At 40.6% G+C, this 16,081-nt stretch overlaps 1 protein-coding gene across 4 annotated transcripts in view; it reads right to left on the minus strand.

Annotated features, from left to right (window-relative positions):
- Positions 1–16,081, minus strand: part of LOC107739274 (forkhead box protein P4-like) — a 150,394-nt gene that overhangs the window by 13,705 nt on the left and 120,608 nt on the right. For all 4 annotated transcript variants that reach the window (XM_016551337.1, XM_016551338.1, XM_016551335.1 and 1 more), the window contains exons 8-12: positions 15,869–15,964; positions 13,575–13,679; positions 7,164–7,251; positions 4,068–4,151; positions 86–287 (exon numbers count right to left, since the gene is read on the minus strand). In XM_016551337.1, the coding sequence (XP_016406823.1) occupies positions 86–287; positions 4,068–4,151; positions 7,164–7,251; positions 13,575–13,679; positions 15,869–15,964 (575 nt within the window). The remainder of the gene's footprint in view (positions 1–85; positions 288–4,067; positions 4,152–7,163; positions 7,252–13,574; positions 13,680–15,868; positions 15,965–16,081) is intronic.

The following is a 16,081-nucleotide window of genomic DNA, read 5'->3' on the forward strand; positions in this document are numbered from 1 at the left end:
CATAATTATTTCATACATATTTCAGTGTTGTAGAAGTCAATATGTAGAGTATGATGAGTTAGATTTTGTGTGGAGGGACACTGACCTGAAGCGATGGGGGTGCAGAACTTGTCGGAGTTGCGCCGACGGATGGGCCCGACTCCGTGCAGGCTGGAGGAGCTGATGACGGAGGGTCCCTGCCTCATGGGGGTGATGGGAGTTGCGGCAGAGGTGGGGGGATGAGGCAAGCCATCAGGAAACCCCTCACTTTCTCTTTTTGACAGCGACACACTAGAGGCCAGGTTCAACTAGGTGAGAGGGAACAAAATTGAAAACATATTTACAATAAAAATTACCAATCAAAATTAGTTTGAGGTCGCTAAGATTTTATAAATGTTCTCAAGAAGTCTCTTACGCTCACTAAGGAGTAAAAAATAAGTGTAAAAACAGTAATATTGTGAAATATTATTACAATTTAAAATATTTTTTTCTATTTTAATATATTTCAAAATGTAATTTATTTCTGTGATGGCGAAGCTGAATTTTTAGAGTCACATGATCCTTCAGAATTCAGTGTCAAATTTCATAAAATTATAAGGTTCTTTATGTGTATAATGCAGGTAATTGTTGGGAAAAATCATTAAAACTTAAAGTATGTTTTATATTCAGGAAGAGGAAATATTGTATTGCATTTGATACATAATATTAAATGTTTACTTCTATTAGCTTGTTGTTTTTTTGCTTACAAAAACATACATTCATATGTACATACATAATACCAGAAATAGCACAAAACAATGACAGTGCAAAACATAAATGATTTGTTCCCTCTATTTGGCACACGTTAAGTCTCAGCGCAGCCTCGATTCTAATTCACATCATCTTTGTGGTGTACATTAATCTCCAGCATTGCAATTACCAACCAGGAAATATAATCATCTTCAAATTGTCATTGGTCTCCTGCTGTGAGATACATCCTGCGATCCTTGCCAGCACATCCATGCCAAAAGCAGTTGGCACAGTGACTCCATTATAAGATGATCCCGTTCACCCGGTGAAATTCAAACAAAGCACCCCGCAAATCATGTTTCTCAGACCCAAGCGGGCACGCGCACACACAAACGAGGCTCCTCGGTGACACAATGTCTGCAATTAAAGCCACACAAGAGGAGCAAAAACAAAGCGATACATGGTAGGAGGGGGTAAAACAACAATCTGGCAACAAACAACGCTTGCGGTTACCCGCCCTCATTGTGGCCCTGCTCTGCCCAATTAGCTTCGGCGGGCAAGGAGCACTAGGAAACAGCTTTCCCCATCGCTCAAGGGAGTCTTTTTCAGGGTTGCTTGTTTTGCTCTAATTAAAACCATCATGTGCACGTGTGAGCAGCGAGAGATAGAGCGAGCGAGAGGAGGGGCGGGCGTAGCGGGGTTGAAGCTAATATGGCGAATTAAACAGCGCCAGCCCTCTATTCTCTCCATTCTCATTGCCACAGGAGCCAGCCTGGCCCATCTCCAGTAATTAGGAGAGCAAAATGGTTTAACAGGTACTTAATTAACGTTGCAGCCGCGCCAGTTTGCTGTGCCAAACACCCAACGATCTTAAGAAGTCTCTTACGCTCACTAAGGAGTAAAAAATAAGTGTAAAAACAGTAATATTGTGAAATATTATTACAATTTAAAATATTTTTTTCTATTTTAATATATTTCAAAATGTAATTTATTTCTGTGATGGCGAAGCTGAATTTTTAGAGTCACATGATCCTTCAGAATTCATTCTGATAAGCTAAATTGGTGTTAAAAACAGTTAAAAACAGATGTGCTGCTTTATATTTTTGTGAAAACCATGACACATTTTTTTTTCAGGATTCTTTGATAGAAGGTTCAAAATAACAGCATTTATTTGATATAGAATTTTTTTGTAATATTATAAACGAGACATACACAGCATCGAAATTCACTCAAAAAATCTAAATATTTATTATCCAATTGCAAGAATGTTGGTATTACTTATAATAATAATATTTATTTAATATTTTAAAATACATATTATAAATACAATATTTATTATAATATGTAATATTTGAATAAACATCTTATAGTAAATAATATACAACAAATAATAACGCTATATTTAAAACAATATTTGTAATATTTGTAGTATATACAGTGGGTACGGAAAGTATTCAGACCCCCTTAAATTTTTCACTCTTTGTTATATTGCAGCCATTTGCTAAAATCATTTAAGTTAATTTTTTTTCCTCATTAATGTACACACAGCACCCCATATTGACAGAAAAACACAGAATTGTTGACATCTTTGCAGATTTATTAAAAAAGAAAAACTGAAAAATGCTCAGTATTTAGTAGAAGCACCCATTTGATCTAATACAGCCATGAGTCTTTTTGGGAAAGATGCAACAAGTTATTCACACCTGGATTTGGGGATCCTCTGCCATTCCTCCTTGCAAATCCTCTCCAGTTCTGTCAGGTTGGACGGTAAACGTTGGTGGACAGCCATTTTTAGGTCTCTCCAGAGATGCTCAATTGGGTTTAAGTCAGGGATCTGGCTGGGCCATTCAAGAACAGTAACAGAGTTGTTGTGTTATAAGATGATCCCGTTCACCCGGTGAAATTCAAACAAAGCACCCCGCAAATCATGTTTCTCAGACACAAGCGGGCACGCGCACACACAAACGAGGCTCCTCGGTGACACAATGTCTGCAATTAAAGCCACACAAGAGGAGCAAAAACAAAGCGATACATGGTAGGAGGGGGTAAAACAACAATCTGGCAACAAACAACGCTTGCGGTTACCCGCCCTCATTGTGGCCCTGCTCTGCCCAATTAGCTTCGGCGGGCAAGGAGCACTAGGAAACAGCTTTCCCCATCGCTCAAGGGAGTCTTTTTCAGGGTTGCTTGTTTTGCTCTAATTAAAACCATCATGTGCACGTGTGAGCAGCGAGAGATAGAGCGAGCGAGAGGAGGGGCGGGCGTAGCGGGGTTGAAGCTAATATGGCGAATTAAACAGCGCCAGCCCTCTATTCTCTCCATTCTCATTGCCACAGGAGCCAGCCTGGCCCATCTCCAGTAATTAGGAGAGCAAAATGGTTTAACAGGTACTTAATTAACGTTGCAGCCGCGCCAGTTTGCTGTGCCAAACACCCAACGATCTTAATAGCGGTCAATGCCACACACGGGTTTGTGCTAAGCTCCAACCTAATGCTCACCCTTACCACTTAATGCTAATTCTTTCTCTTGATCACACTCACAATTATCATTTTGTCATTCTCTCTCTCCCTCATTCCGTCTAGGTTGCTCGGCCCGGCCCAGTCGCTGTTTCCTATTACCGTCTAATGGCAGCTGATCTGTAGAATTTGTCTCCAAACAGGAGACGTGGCCTACTTTCGCCCTCCGCCTTCATTTATATCCCCTCAAATTAAGACACTCCACTTCTAATTGACAATTAATTTCAACATCTTCGTATTTTAATAAGACTCCTCATCAATCTCAGCATGAAATATTCATTAGATTCCTAATAATTGCACAGGCAGCTGGTGGCTTGAGGGAGAAACACATTGTGATGGCTGCGGATGAAGCAGCAATGTGGAATATCTAGTAAGTCTAGCCCAAAACACTCACTTTCATTTACACTGTGGCATAAATACAAGCATCTTTAAGTACACAAACACTCCTCTAAAGTGGATTGGAGGAAAACAGACCAGCTGCTACGAAGAGAACTCGATCTATAAGAATCCATCATCACACTTGAGTTGAAGGTGCTTAATGGCTTGCTTGAATAAGTGATTTATTACTTTTGTAAAGCGCAAGGATAAGATGAACAGGTAAGCGTATGAGTCTGCATTGGACTATAGAGTTCAGCTGCACACACACACAGAGATAACGGCAGATAAGAAACCAGAACTTCCTCCGTTCTCCAACAGAGAGCGCTCTTTAGTGCCTCACACAGTTGATTCATTGATCACACTGTGTGTCGAACAGTTACTTCTCATGCAAAAAATACAGAAAGACACAATCAAAACAGGAGGAAGTAAGAACGAGACGGTAGAATTTGAAGGTTATGAACTTACAGGTTGGTTGAAAGGCTTTGGCTCAGATGGACGCATATGCAGGTGGGTCATCATTGCCTGCAGACGCTCGCTCTCTTTGGCCAGCTAGAGAACACACATATACACACATATTTAATAATAAAAAAGCTGTTTTCTTACATAAACCAAATATGTAAAGGTAAAATGTTTATATTTTTTCATGTTTCCAGCTTAATATGCTATGACAACTATAAGTAAGCCATTTGTAGGTTGATTTTTCCAAAAATGTAATATTCTGAGGTGCTATCAAAACATCCAACCAACCTACCTAACAAAGCAATACCCTTATTGCTGATAATATAATAAATAATAATATAAAAATGAAAAAATATTATACCAAAAATACATTTGTTACAATATTAATAAACGTATTATACGAATGTAAAAAAAAATAAACATTATAATATGTGTACAAATATCTGTAAATTAAAAAATAATACAATACAATAAAAAAAATAATTGTAGAGCTTTTAATAAAACATTTTCTTAACTTTATAATACCTAAAAATATTGTGTCTCATTTTCCTTAATTTGTGTATGTTGTTTTGTACTATTACTGTTTACACTGTTTTCGTTGTACTAAAGCTTTGGCAGCACAAGTGTACAATTATTTGTAATGCCAATACAGCACATTAAAAACCGAGTGTCGTCATAGAGTATGGCGCTCTTGTGGGCGCCGTGGAGGGGAGGAGAGAGTGACTTTAGATATTCTCTTGTGAGGATAATTTTGCATTCTGCCTGTTAACTGAGTCAGCTCACAGGGATGTTGACATGCCGTTTCACAGCTCTTGATACCTCCGGGAGAAAACATCTCTCTCACCATTCTTCTTCCCCTCTCCCTCTTTCTCTCGATTGCTGCGTCTCATTCAGAGACACTAGCCCTGTAACCACACTCGTCCTCGTTTGACATTCCTACTGCCATTTAGAGGAAATGTGGAGGCAGCCAGCCCCTCTTAATCAGGGGGCGACACACTGAACGCTCCAAGACTGCCACCATACACTTTAGTGGCACTAAAAGTGCTATTTCTCACACGGAAAAAAACACAGACTGTTGCATTTTACTGCTCACTGGAGACTGTAAATTAAAATAAAAAAATATTCTAAAAATAATCTCCTGAAGAAAATTTGAGTCAGGAAAATGTGGTTACTACGGCATTTATAGGCTTGCTAAGGTATTATGTATGGTTGCTGGGCATTGCTAGGTAATGCTAAGGCTTCAGGGTGGTCGAATAGGAGTGATGGCAATTACAGTATGATGGTGGCCTTAGCAAACGCCACTGTCTAATAATGCTTACTAACTGGTCTGTTTTTTTTTTAATCAAATGTGAGTGGTAAAAATCAACCTCAGGATGTGATTAGACTGTTGTTGTGTTGTGCTAGTGCTCTGCGGCTGTGCCCGGTGTTGCTGAAGTCATCCACAGATCTGGGCTGTTTATTCACCCATTAGCTGATATGTGTGTTTAATGAGGGGTTGCTCCATGCTGGTCAGCCTGGTAATAAAAAGAGTGGAAAAACTGAGCTGGTATGCTGGGAGAGACAGCAGGTTGGTGAAGGGTGGTTCTGGTCGGTCTGGGTTGGCACTGGGGCGGTGTGGGAGTTGGGGGCAGAGTAGGTGACAGGACGGAGGTAGATGTGAAAGGAAATCCTTTTGGACGTGGACTGACTCTCTTGTCACTTCTCATTGGACGTGGACTGACTCTCTTGTCACTTCTCATCACCCCTGCATCGATCTTGACACGTGTTTAAACGCTCTTTGCGGGCCACAAAGTGAGCTCGCTGCCTGCGTGCCTGGCAGGGCAGTGTTTTTTGAAAGAGCTTTGTTGTGAGGAGTTTATTTTTGGGAATGAGACGAGATGGAGAACATGGAGGGGAGGTGGCGTGGAAAGAAAAGGGAAGCTGACCAATTACCAGGTCTGTCGGACTGGCAGTGATGATGGGAAGTTGTTCTGCCATGTAAAGCTGGAGGGTCTGAAGTGCTCGTCTCAATCTAAGCCCGTCCAGGAGACGTGTTTTTGGTAAGCGATGTTGATTTACAGCTCCAAAAGCAGAGGAATTTCACAGCTGCAGGCGCTGTAAGGTTAGTTGACCTGCGTTTTAGTTTGGCGTGTTTGAGAAGGGCGAGCAGCTCCCCCATAGCTAACGGTCTCTTTAATGCAACCTAATGTGCATGACCAATGTCCTGTCAGTGTCTGCCAATCCTAACTGTCACTAGACACTCTTCTGACAGTCTCTGCGTCCAAACAAATTACTCACACGGACAATAAAACATCGTCCACCACTAAACACAGCACATTTATGATAACAATGAAATGCACCTTACATTACTTGTTCGAACATTCTCTTACATTGAAAATTCTTCCCAAATTTATACCAAAAAGTTATTATTTTTTTTTTTTTAAGCGAAAAGTTTTGGACTTCTGCACACACATTTCAAATATCAATAAAGTCTACTCTGCACAATAATTATTTTTATTATAATGGGACTGCCACTTAAAAATAAAATGAAATCAAATCAATTAATTTTCACTGTTATATTAAATACATTTTTAAACATAAATAAACTTAATAAAGTCTTTTTTGTCAATTTGTGGTTTGCCTAGAGTCCGCGGCATGAGGGATGAGAGAGGTGCTGGGAACCTCTCTAATTGGGATCCATCAAAGGCAGATATTCTGGCCTCTTTCTCAAACCCACACTCTATATCACTCTTCCTTTTACAAGCTCCAGTGATCTCTATCAACTCATGTGGCATGTAATGGGCAGAAAATCATGCCAGCTGGTCGAGAATGTGTTTTGTATGAGAAACAATTCTGGAAGACCAAATCTCAGCATCGATACACCATATTTGTGAACTCACATTCTGCCTTGATCCACTAAAGTTGAGACTGATGGCTCAATTACCTGCAACATAATTACGAGGCCAAAAAGTATACACCGAATGCACTCGCTTTGAATAAAGCATCTGGCAAATGCATAAATGTAAATGAAAACGCAGGAAGAGAGGTAGTCGGGCAGCTTGAATATTGCGTTTGCAAGATTTTCAGAGAAATGTTGATTTTGCGTTTGTGCGCGCATCCCACCTGTATCTCCAGCTGTTGAACGACCTGCATCTGGACCCTGCACTGGGCCGTACTGCGATCATCCAGGGCGTGTTCACTGTTCAGGTGCCTGAGAGAGAGAGAAACGCAAACATGTGATGACATATCCTGATACACAGTCTACTAGATCAATCCGCGACCCGATCTAAACTCCCAGAGGGAGATCTGTAAGCATATTTGGACCATCTGCCACAAACCGTCTCGCTGACCTGCCTGATACAGTGCACACACACATACTGTACGGCTGTGTCTCAGCCTTTTGGGATTGTCTCACAGTTTGTGCCGCGTATGCTACAGTGTTAACACTACATGCCCGGGCGTCACGTCCTGACGACACACACACACTTATATCCAAATACAGAGGGTCACTGGTGCATCAGAGGTCCAGTTGCGGCGTCAAACCATGACTTCACATAAACAAATAACCACATCAAAATACGAGCACAGATAACAGTTTATTTGTCCATTTTGGAGAAGAAACATTTAATGGAATGCTCTCGGGATCACAACGGCCCTCTCAGAGGAAACCCCTAACAATAGTGGATTTCCACTTGAGAAAACACTTTTCACTAGGCGTATAAAATCAATTTCCTCTCGCAAGAAAATAAAAACAATATTAGGACATGAAAGATGTGAAAAGAGAGGTTTTCCGCTCAGGAATGTGACCATGCTGTTTGCTGAAGTGTATTTTTGAGAAATAAAAAGTATTTGTATTTATTGTCACTCATTGAAAGAGATGAAAATAGTATTAGACATGAATGTCTCTCTATATTAGGTCTGAATGAGTGTCCTAATGTATCTGTTATTCAGTTGAAATGCAGCTGGAGTGGGATATTATTTTGGAAACGGTTTTGTTTTTTGTCAGAAAGTGCCGCAGGCCATGAACTCTGAGTGGGAGTTGAAAAGGGGGGGGGAAAAAAACACCTGGAGATGACTTCATTTGTTTTACTCATCAAACACTGCTTCAGATGGGTGAGCTCTGCCCTTAGTTATTCATGTTTTCTTTATGAAGCAATCCAAAACAAAACTCCAAGACACAACAAAACAAACAGATGATGCAGGGCTGAGAACCAAATGAGAAAGCAAAATCAAAAAGTAAGTAAAAAAAGTAAGAACTTTAAGGGACGGTGTCAGATTGGACACAAAGATGGACTCTGGGGTCTGTAATTTTGGATCTTTCCTTTACGCCATCTGTCTCATCCCACACATTTTATTTACAACTTTCCCACGCTTTAAATCACACAAATGAACCTCTGCACACATATAAACGCACCTATAGCATATTAGCACTTTACTGCGTTTTGCACTGTACATATTTTACATTTCATACTTATACACATATTTTAATGTATGTTTTTTAATTGTTTTATTTATTATTATTGTCTGTTCAGAACAACACTGTAGCACTTTGCCCAAGACAAATTTCCTTTCGGGGACAAATAAAGTTTATCCTTTAAACACAATTCTATAATCCATTAAACATCCCTATATCCAAACGATGATGTCATTCATCTTCTCCAGGTGTGTAGGAGCCCCTCCCACCTTCTAACCACACACCTGGTGAGGTTTAATGACTCTGAGGTCAGGGGTCACAGGAGCACATTATAGAAGATATGAGTAGAAGAACCACAATGCTCCCTTTCTAGAAGCGTTGTAAAGCAAAATCTTCCTGAGGATTACTTTATACATTTCTTTCAGGCTAAAAAATATAATCTAGGGATGCACAATATATCGGTGCCATACTGGTTATATTAGACTTTTTATTCGAAAGTTATCAGTATTGGCCAATATTAGATATTTCATTTAATCTTTAAAAATATAAATAATTTAATAACACTAATAAATGTAATCTTTAATCTCAAAATGAACATCCATAATGTAGTGAGTATGCCTAAATTCACTTGTAGCATTTAAATCGCCTGATTTTAGTTTTTAATTTTTTATTTATTTAGTTAAAATTTTATTATCACCCAATTATCAGTTATTAGCCAATTCTCAGCTTATCATATCAGATGGAATTTTAATATTGGTGCAGTCAATCTCATCTGACACCTTTATTCGTGAGGGAATTTTTTAGCACTCTCCTCATTGTCGGGGGCGGCCCACTGTGTTTTGGTCCCACACGGCGAGAGCGGCAAACGGAAGTGTGTGAGCAGCAGAATCTTAACCTTCGCAATACACACTCAGCCTCAGGATCCTGGCCTGCTTTATCTCCACAACACCCGCCGCATACAACAACTGTTTTGATTGTCCGAAAACTGAAGGAAAAGAGGGGTGCGCATTCGGTCTCTCATGAGAAATTAAACAAAAACAATGATGTCACCCACTCAACTAATCCAGGCGCAGATAGACATTTTTCCCCGCAAGCACATGATGATAATAACAAAAACATCTCATCTTACTCTCCCTCTGCCCCTCTGCACCCCCGTCTCTCTCTTTTTCTGAATAAAGGAACAGACCACACGTTTTATGGGTCATAATAAACAGTAGCAGCGTTTTTCCGAGAGACCCGACAATGAGGCAGTGTTTACTCCCTGCACCCCAACAGGGATTTGAGGAGCATTTACAACGGTCACAGAAAAAAAGTCACAAACCAGCCCGACAAAGGATTTGAGTACTCTAACACATGTCGCCCTGGCATGCCAGAGAAAACTGAACATCATTAAAGAGCTCAGATTGAGAGTGTGTGAAATAGAACAAGAGAGAAACAGGATGAAAATTTAATTTAAAAGTGAATGAGTGTTTTATCATTCTCACACTAGCTAAAAAGAAAGAGAAAACAAGAGACAGATTTCATCTGGGGATAAAAAGTGTCCAGATGAAACTGATGAGACTTTTTCAGCATTTCTTGCACTGATTTCTGTGAAAAGGATTTTTTTTTTTTTAATTTAAAATTCTAAAATGGTGTTAAAAAGTTCTGAGAGTATTACACTCTTAGTAGTTCCTACCGGACATGTTTTATGCGTTAAACTGCACTGCTTTTTAATATTTTTCTATGTTAACATTTGCTAGGTGGATATTCTTGACCACTGACCATGTCTTGCTGCTTCTTCTATGTCTCATGCTTGAGTACCACATGACACAAAGTCAACTTATAAGAAGTTCAACTGTTGACATGCAGGCTAACACATCAAGGTTAATTTCGAAACACTGGACCAATCAGAAGAAACAGGGGGAGGGGCAAGTATCACTAGTGTGTTTACAGTAGCAAATTGCAAATTATTTCATCTCAAAGGAGGCACTTAGCTATGGCCAGGATGATTATGTTATTTTATTTTATTTATACAATTTTAAATAATAACAATACTAATCATCAACCTTCGTCTTGTGTTTCTAAATGCAAAAATGTTTTCTGTACATTTGTCTCCCTAATGGAACAGTTCAACAGTTTAAAAACCATTGCGTGACAGTCAAAAACATCCATCTAGTGCGTGTTTTAGATTGAAAAAACAATTGAAAAAAGAACACATTGTGTGAACGTCCCCTTATTGGAAGCTGAAAGCATTATTAAATTACCCAAACTGAACATGCATGGGGCAAGGTTTTATGCGTTAAACTGCACTGCTTTTTAATATTTTTCTATGTTAACATTTGCTAGGTGGATATTCTTGACCACTGACCATGTCTTGCTGCTTCTTCTATGTCTCATGCTTGAGTACCACATGACACAAAGTCAACTTATAAGAAGTTCAACTGTTGACATGCAGGCTAACACATCAAGGTTAATTTCGAAACACTGGACCAATCAGAAGAAACAGGGGGAGGGGCAAGTATCACTAGTGTGTTTACAGTAGCAAATTGCAAATTATTTCATCTCAAAGGAGGCACTTAGCTATGGCCAGGATGATTATGTTATTTTATTTTATTTATACAATTTTAAATAATAACAATACTAATCATCAACCTTCGTCTTGTGTTTCTAAATGCAAAAATGTTTTCTGTACATTTGTCTCCCTAATGGAACAGTTCAACAGTTTAAAAACCATTGCGTGACAGTCAAAAACATCCATCTAGTGCGTGTTTAGATTGAAAAAACAATTGAAAAAAGAACACATTGTGTGAACGTCCCCTTATTGGAAGCTGAAAGCATTATTAAATTACCCAAACTGAACATGCATGGGGCAAGGCAATGTGTAGAGCTGTGTGAATGGCGGGCGTTCGTTCAGCGGGCACTGATTCCATGTGGGCCTCATTTCCTACTATGAGTAGGCTGCCAGATGGGGCTATAGAATAGACAAAAAGAACAGAAGGAGAGAGAGAGAGAGAGCGACTCCTCTCTTCCTGTCTTTAGTGATGACTAAAGAGTTCTGACTAGGCCATGGTGCACGGCACTGACGGTAATATCTGTCACCCCCTCCCTTCTTATCTCACGTCCTCTCCCCCCTTCTCCGCTTGCCTCGAGGCTATGTGAAATGAGATACCGTGCAACCAAACAACAGCTTTACTCTTAAAACTTTCCCAGACTCTCCGGCTCTTTGATGTGTGTGTCAGCGACCATTATACGCGCTTCCCGCTCCCGCCCGCGTGCACCGAACACGCTCTTCTCCCCCGTCGCCAGAGACGACTGGAGGAAATTTACATACATCTTTCCGGCCTGTCAATACAGCAGTCCCCTCGAGGAAGCACAGCTCTGGAGTCAAAAGACAATGTGAGGGCCGAGCATCTTGTCAAAGGAAATAAACACGCAGGGATGTGACTGCCACTCATTAACGGACAAGAACACCCGGCTACTGTAAGAGACGGCGTTGACCTGCCAGAAATCAAAGGAGGTGTTTTGAGAGAGAGAAAATAAACAGCAGAGAGAACGTGCATTGCGAGCCTCGAGCCCACTGGGACAACGGCAGCAGCAACAGTCTGGCTCACACCCTTGCGACAGGCAGACATGTCAGGACTTTCCACTGTGAAGTCTCATTATTTTAACACACAGAGACAATGGGGCTGTTTACATCGCCTTCCCTGTCTGATCTCTTCCTCTCTTTATCTCCTCTCGCCCCCCCAGCATCCCTAAAGACCCCAAACTGGCAAACACGCGCGCAAAGAAAAGAGATGGCGAGAAGAAAGAAGATTGGGAAAAGGGAGATAGAGGAGGGGAGGGAGCCTCCTTTTGATGTCTTTGCTTGTATTCAAGAAACAAAAGCTTCTAATTGTAAATGAGCTAATTAAGTAAACCACTAACGAAGCGTGAAAACAATTTGCTTGACCCAGCAGTGGAGAGCTCAGGGTTGGAGAGGCGGAATTATGGGAGCAGGGAGTTAATCGGCGTCTGACAGCATTGAAGAGCTGTGGGCAGCTACCTGATCAGACGCACAAACACACACACACACACACACACACACGTGACAGGTCAACAGGAAGAGTACAGAACATCTGTCTCTATGGTTACTTGCAGGGCATGTGTGAACTAGCTTCCTGTGCAAAATTATTAAGCTGGCGCTTTTGGGAAAAGTCTTGCGAAAACCATACAGCTCAATTATGGAGTTTTTGCACACTGTCATAGTATGAATTCAGAAATTAACAGGCCCAAAAGGTATGCAAAGTCAGTTTACCTTTAGTGCATCAACTTATAGTTTAAGTAATACTTAAAATTAGTATTAGTACTGTTAGTAGTTTGGGACCTGCTTTGTAGCATGTGTGAAAAAAGTGTTTTTGCTCAACAAGGCTGCATTTATTTGATCAAAAATAGAGGAAAAACTGTAATATTGTGAAATATTGTTACATTTAAAATAACTTCAGCAAAGCTGAATTTTCAGGAGCCATTACTCCAGTCTTCAGTGTCATAATATGATCCTTCAGAAAGCATTCTAACCAGGATTTCAGGATGCTTTGATGAATATAAAGTTCAAATGGTGTGTACATACATTTAAAATCTGTGACCTACTACAAATTTGCTTGCAGCTCTACAGAGGGCACTCTACTTTGATTGTGTTCTGTGACTGTGAAATACCTGTCTATCAAGCGTTAGCTCTCTTGTTTTCATACACCAGTACAGTCCCACAGCACTGGTGAATGTCTCGCGCTCTCTCCAGCAACAACCTTGCACCCCCCACATCCCTGTTGAATTCATTCGTCTCTTGTCTGTTCAAACATCACACCTGAACACGGCTGTCAGTCGCCTGGCTTTCTTATTGCCTTTCCTCTCATCCCCACACTCACTTCAGCACAAGAGAAGGCCTTTAGTTTAAGTGATCTGCAAGCTCATCGGAAAAAGGATGAATCCGCATTGACGGAGGGTAACGCTAACAGCCAGAGACTTGTTTTGTGGGACACAGCAAACAATGATGAATGCTTTGCTGCTCGGCGGGGGGTGGGGGGGTTATTCGAGTTACGAGCTTTGACATGAATTTAGCACATTACATGCTTGTGAAATGGATTTGATGGACAGCTGTCACTCACTTGATGAACTGGCCCATGTCCTCGCAGAGCGCTTCGCAGCCTGGCCACTTGCACTCGCCATGTCCGTAGAGTGGGTGGGAGGCCGTGTGTTCCTCGTGGGTTGAGCTGAAAGAGACAAAAGGGATCTGGTTAGTCGAACTATAAATGATTACATCACACTAAACCTTGACATAAGTGGTAGGAGAGTTTAGGGGAAAAAATTGTTTGCTAACACAGAAATCACACACCTCATCTTTAAAACATCTGAACTCTTGCTGATGGCACATGATCTTAGAAATCATTCTAACATGCCAATTTGGTGCTCACAAAATGTCTTATTATTATCCATGCTGAAAACAGTTGCACTGCTTAATATTTTTGTGGAAACCGTTATACATATACATATATATATATATATATATATAATGTATATTTTTCTTCTTTAAAAACATCTAAACACCTGCTTGTTTAATCAAAACAACCCATTGGTGTCAAGATCTTATTGCAATTTTTTCAGGCAGTCAGCATGGTAGCCTCACACACATGTGACCAATACAAAGCAATGAAGCAATGGAAACAGTCTGAAACGTTTCCTGTCCAGGAAAGCCGATAGTTTTGAGCCAGTCCTTCACGAAGCTTTGAACAAATGCAGTTCGAGAGGACCTGGTAAATGTAAAAAACAACAGTTTTTCCATAATTGTGACTGACAGGCTTCCAATAGTAAGTGCATATCATTGTATTAGCATCTTGCACTACGACGCAGGTTCAAATGTCCTCAGATGCGGCCAGGAACAACAAGCCGCCATCTAATTATGAATGAACGTGGATGATCTTCAGATGTACGGATAAGGTGGCTGCTGATATGCTGACAGGGCCTACTGGTGGGGCCTGAAGGATAAATGCTACGGTCTTGTTTCGTTTGAGATACAGCCACTGTGTGCTCTGTGGCCGAGAAGTCTGGATCGGATCTCTCTGGCCTGGCTTCTGTAGAGACCCATAACAGATCAGCCTCGAACCCCCGCCAGTAGTCTCATCCAGCGATTTTTCATTTCGGGCCTGGCCAGCCGCCACGGTCTAGCATGTAGCTTGGGTTTTTTTGTGAGGGCAGGGACCACAAAATCCTTCGTCATGTGTCTGACTGCTGCTAAGCATGGGCAGGGGGCTAAAGGGGGTGCGTGGCTTGTGGTGGTTGAAGGTCTGGGGAACTCTTCCCAATTCCACATCAGAGTACTGCTTAATATAAAGCAGCTTGCTAGCAGATGAGGCCCTCCTGATGCGGCGTGCACACACACGATTCCTCCTCCTCTTCATCAGATGTGCTGGCAGTGGACGGCCCACGCAATTCAGAAGCTGCTTGAGCGCTAGACATTACAAACTACTGGCAACCACACTGTCCACATGTGCCATGTATTAGCCTCACCGCACAGTTTTTCTTCCCTTTTCAGTTGCGTGTGTGTGTGTGTTTGTGTGTAAATGTGTTAGGCCAAGTCAGGGAGAGCAGTGTTAGAAGAAAACATGATGGATAGCGCATTTTTCTTTCTGTTTAGCCATGTCCGCGTAGCATGAAAGGGTGGGGTGTGTGTTAGTGCTGCTGGTGTGTGTGGGTTTATTTAGCTATAGTTTTGAGGCCCCACCAGTGTAAAAATGGCCATATTACATAAAAAGATCCACAGAACTGCTGCAAACGACACACTGCAGCACCATATAAGTGAATCTCAAAAGTTTGATTAAAAACTTGATTAAAAAACAGAAATGTTGATTAAAAGCGTTTTTGCTGGAGCTTTTATTTATATAGTTATGCACACTATACATACATAAACTATATAAATAAATAAAAAAGCTAAATAAACTAACTAAATAAAAACAAACAAATTATTAAATGTTCAAAAAGGTTTAAAATGACATGCAAATTTTAGATTCATGGTGAGAAATAAATATTTAATTTTTTTCAAATCATCAGCAGTTGGTAGGCAGATAGTAAAATCTGGACACTGGTTGCAACTACAAACAGCTAATAATAAATAGCTAATAATTTACAACTGACAGTATAGTAAGCAAACAAACAAGTGCTATAGCTATGCTAATGTAACATTTATTAGTCAGTCAATTTTTATATTATATATAATTTTTTTTTAAATTAATTTGCACAATGCACATATTGTAAGTGTGTCTTTGTGTGTATGTATAGGGTGGGCCGGCTTTGTGTAGGTTTGATAAACTACCCTTATATAAGAACAATAGCAGTCTAAGTTATGTCCACATTTAGATGGATAGGTAACCCTGTGTGTATATACATATGTGCGTGTGTTACTCACTGAGTGCTCTGCAGGTGAGTGCCTTTGGAATAAGGCGTGAGATGCTCGTCACTGGACTCCTTGGTGAAGGACGAGATCCACTCAAAGAGTCTTGCTCTTAAAATGGAAAGAATGTATGAGTACACCACAGTAGGACCAATTTGCTCTCACACAGCTGCTCACCTCTCAGCTAAAGTATCGCAGAACCCTTTCACCAACTCCACACGCACACAC

This window comes from Sinocyclocheilus rhinocerous, unplaced genomic scaffold (genome assembly GCF_001515625.1).
Source record: "Sinocyclocheilus rhinocerous isolate Xijiao unplaced genomic scaffold, SAMN03320098_v1.1 scaffold14, whole genome shotgun sequence".
In the NCBI taxonomy this organism is placed as follows: domain Eukaryota; kingdom Metazoa; phylum Chordata; class Actinopteri; order Cypriniformes; family Cyprinidae; genus Sinocyclocheilus; species Sinocyclocheilus rhinocerous.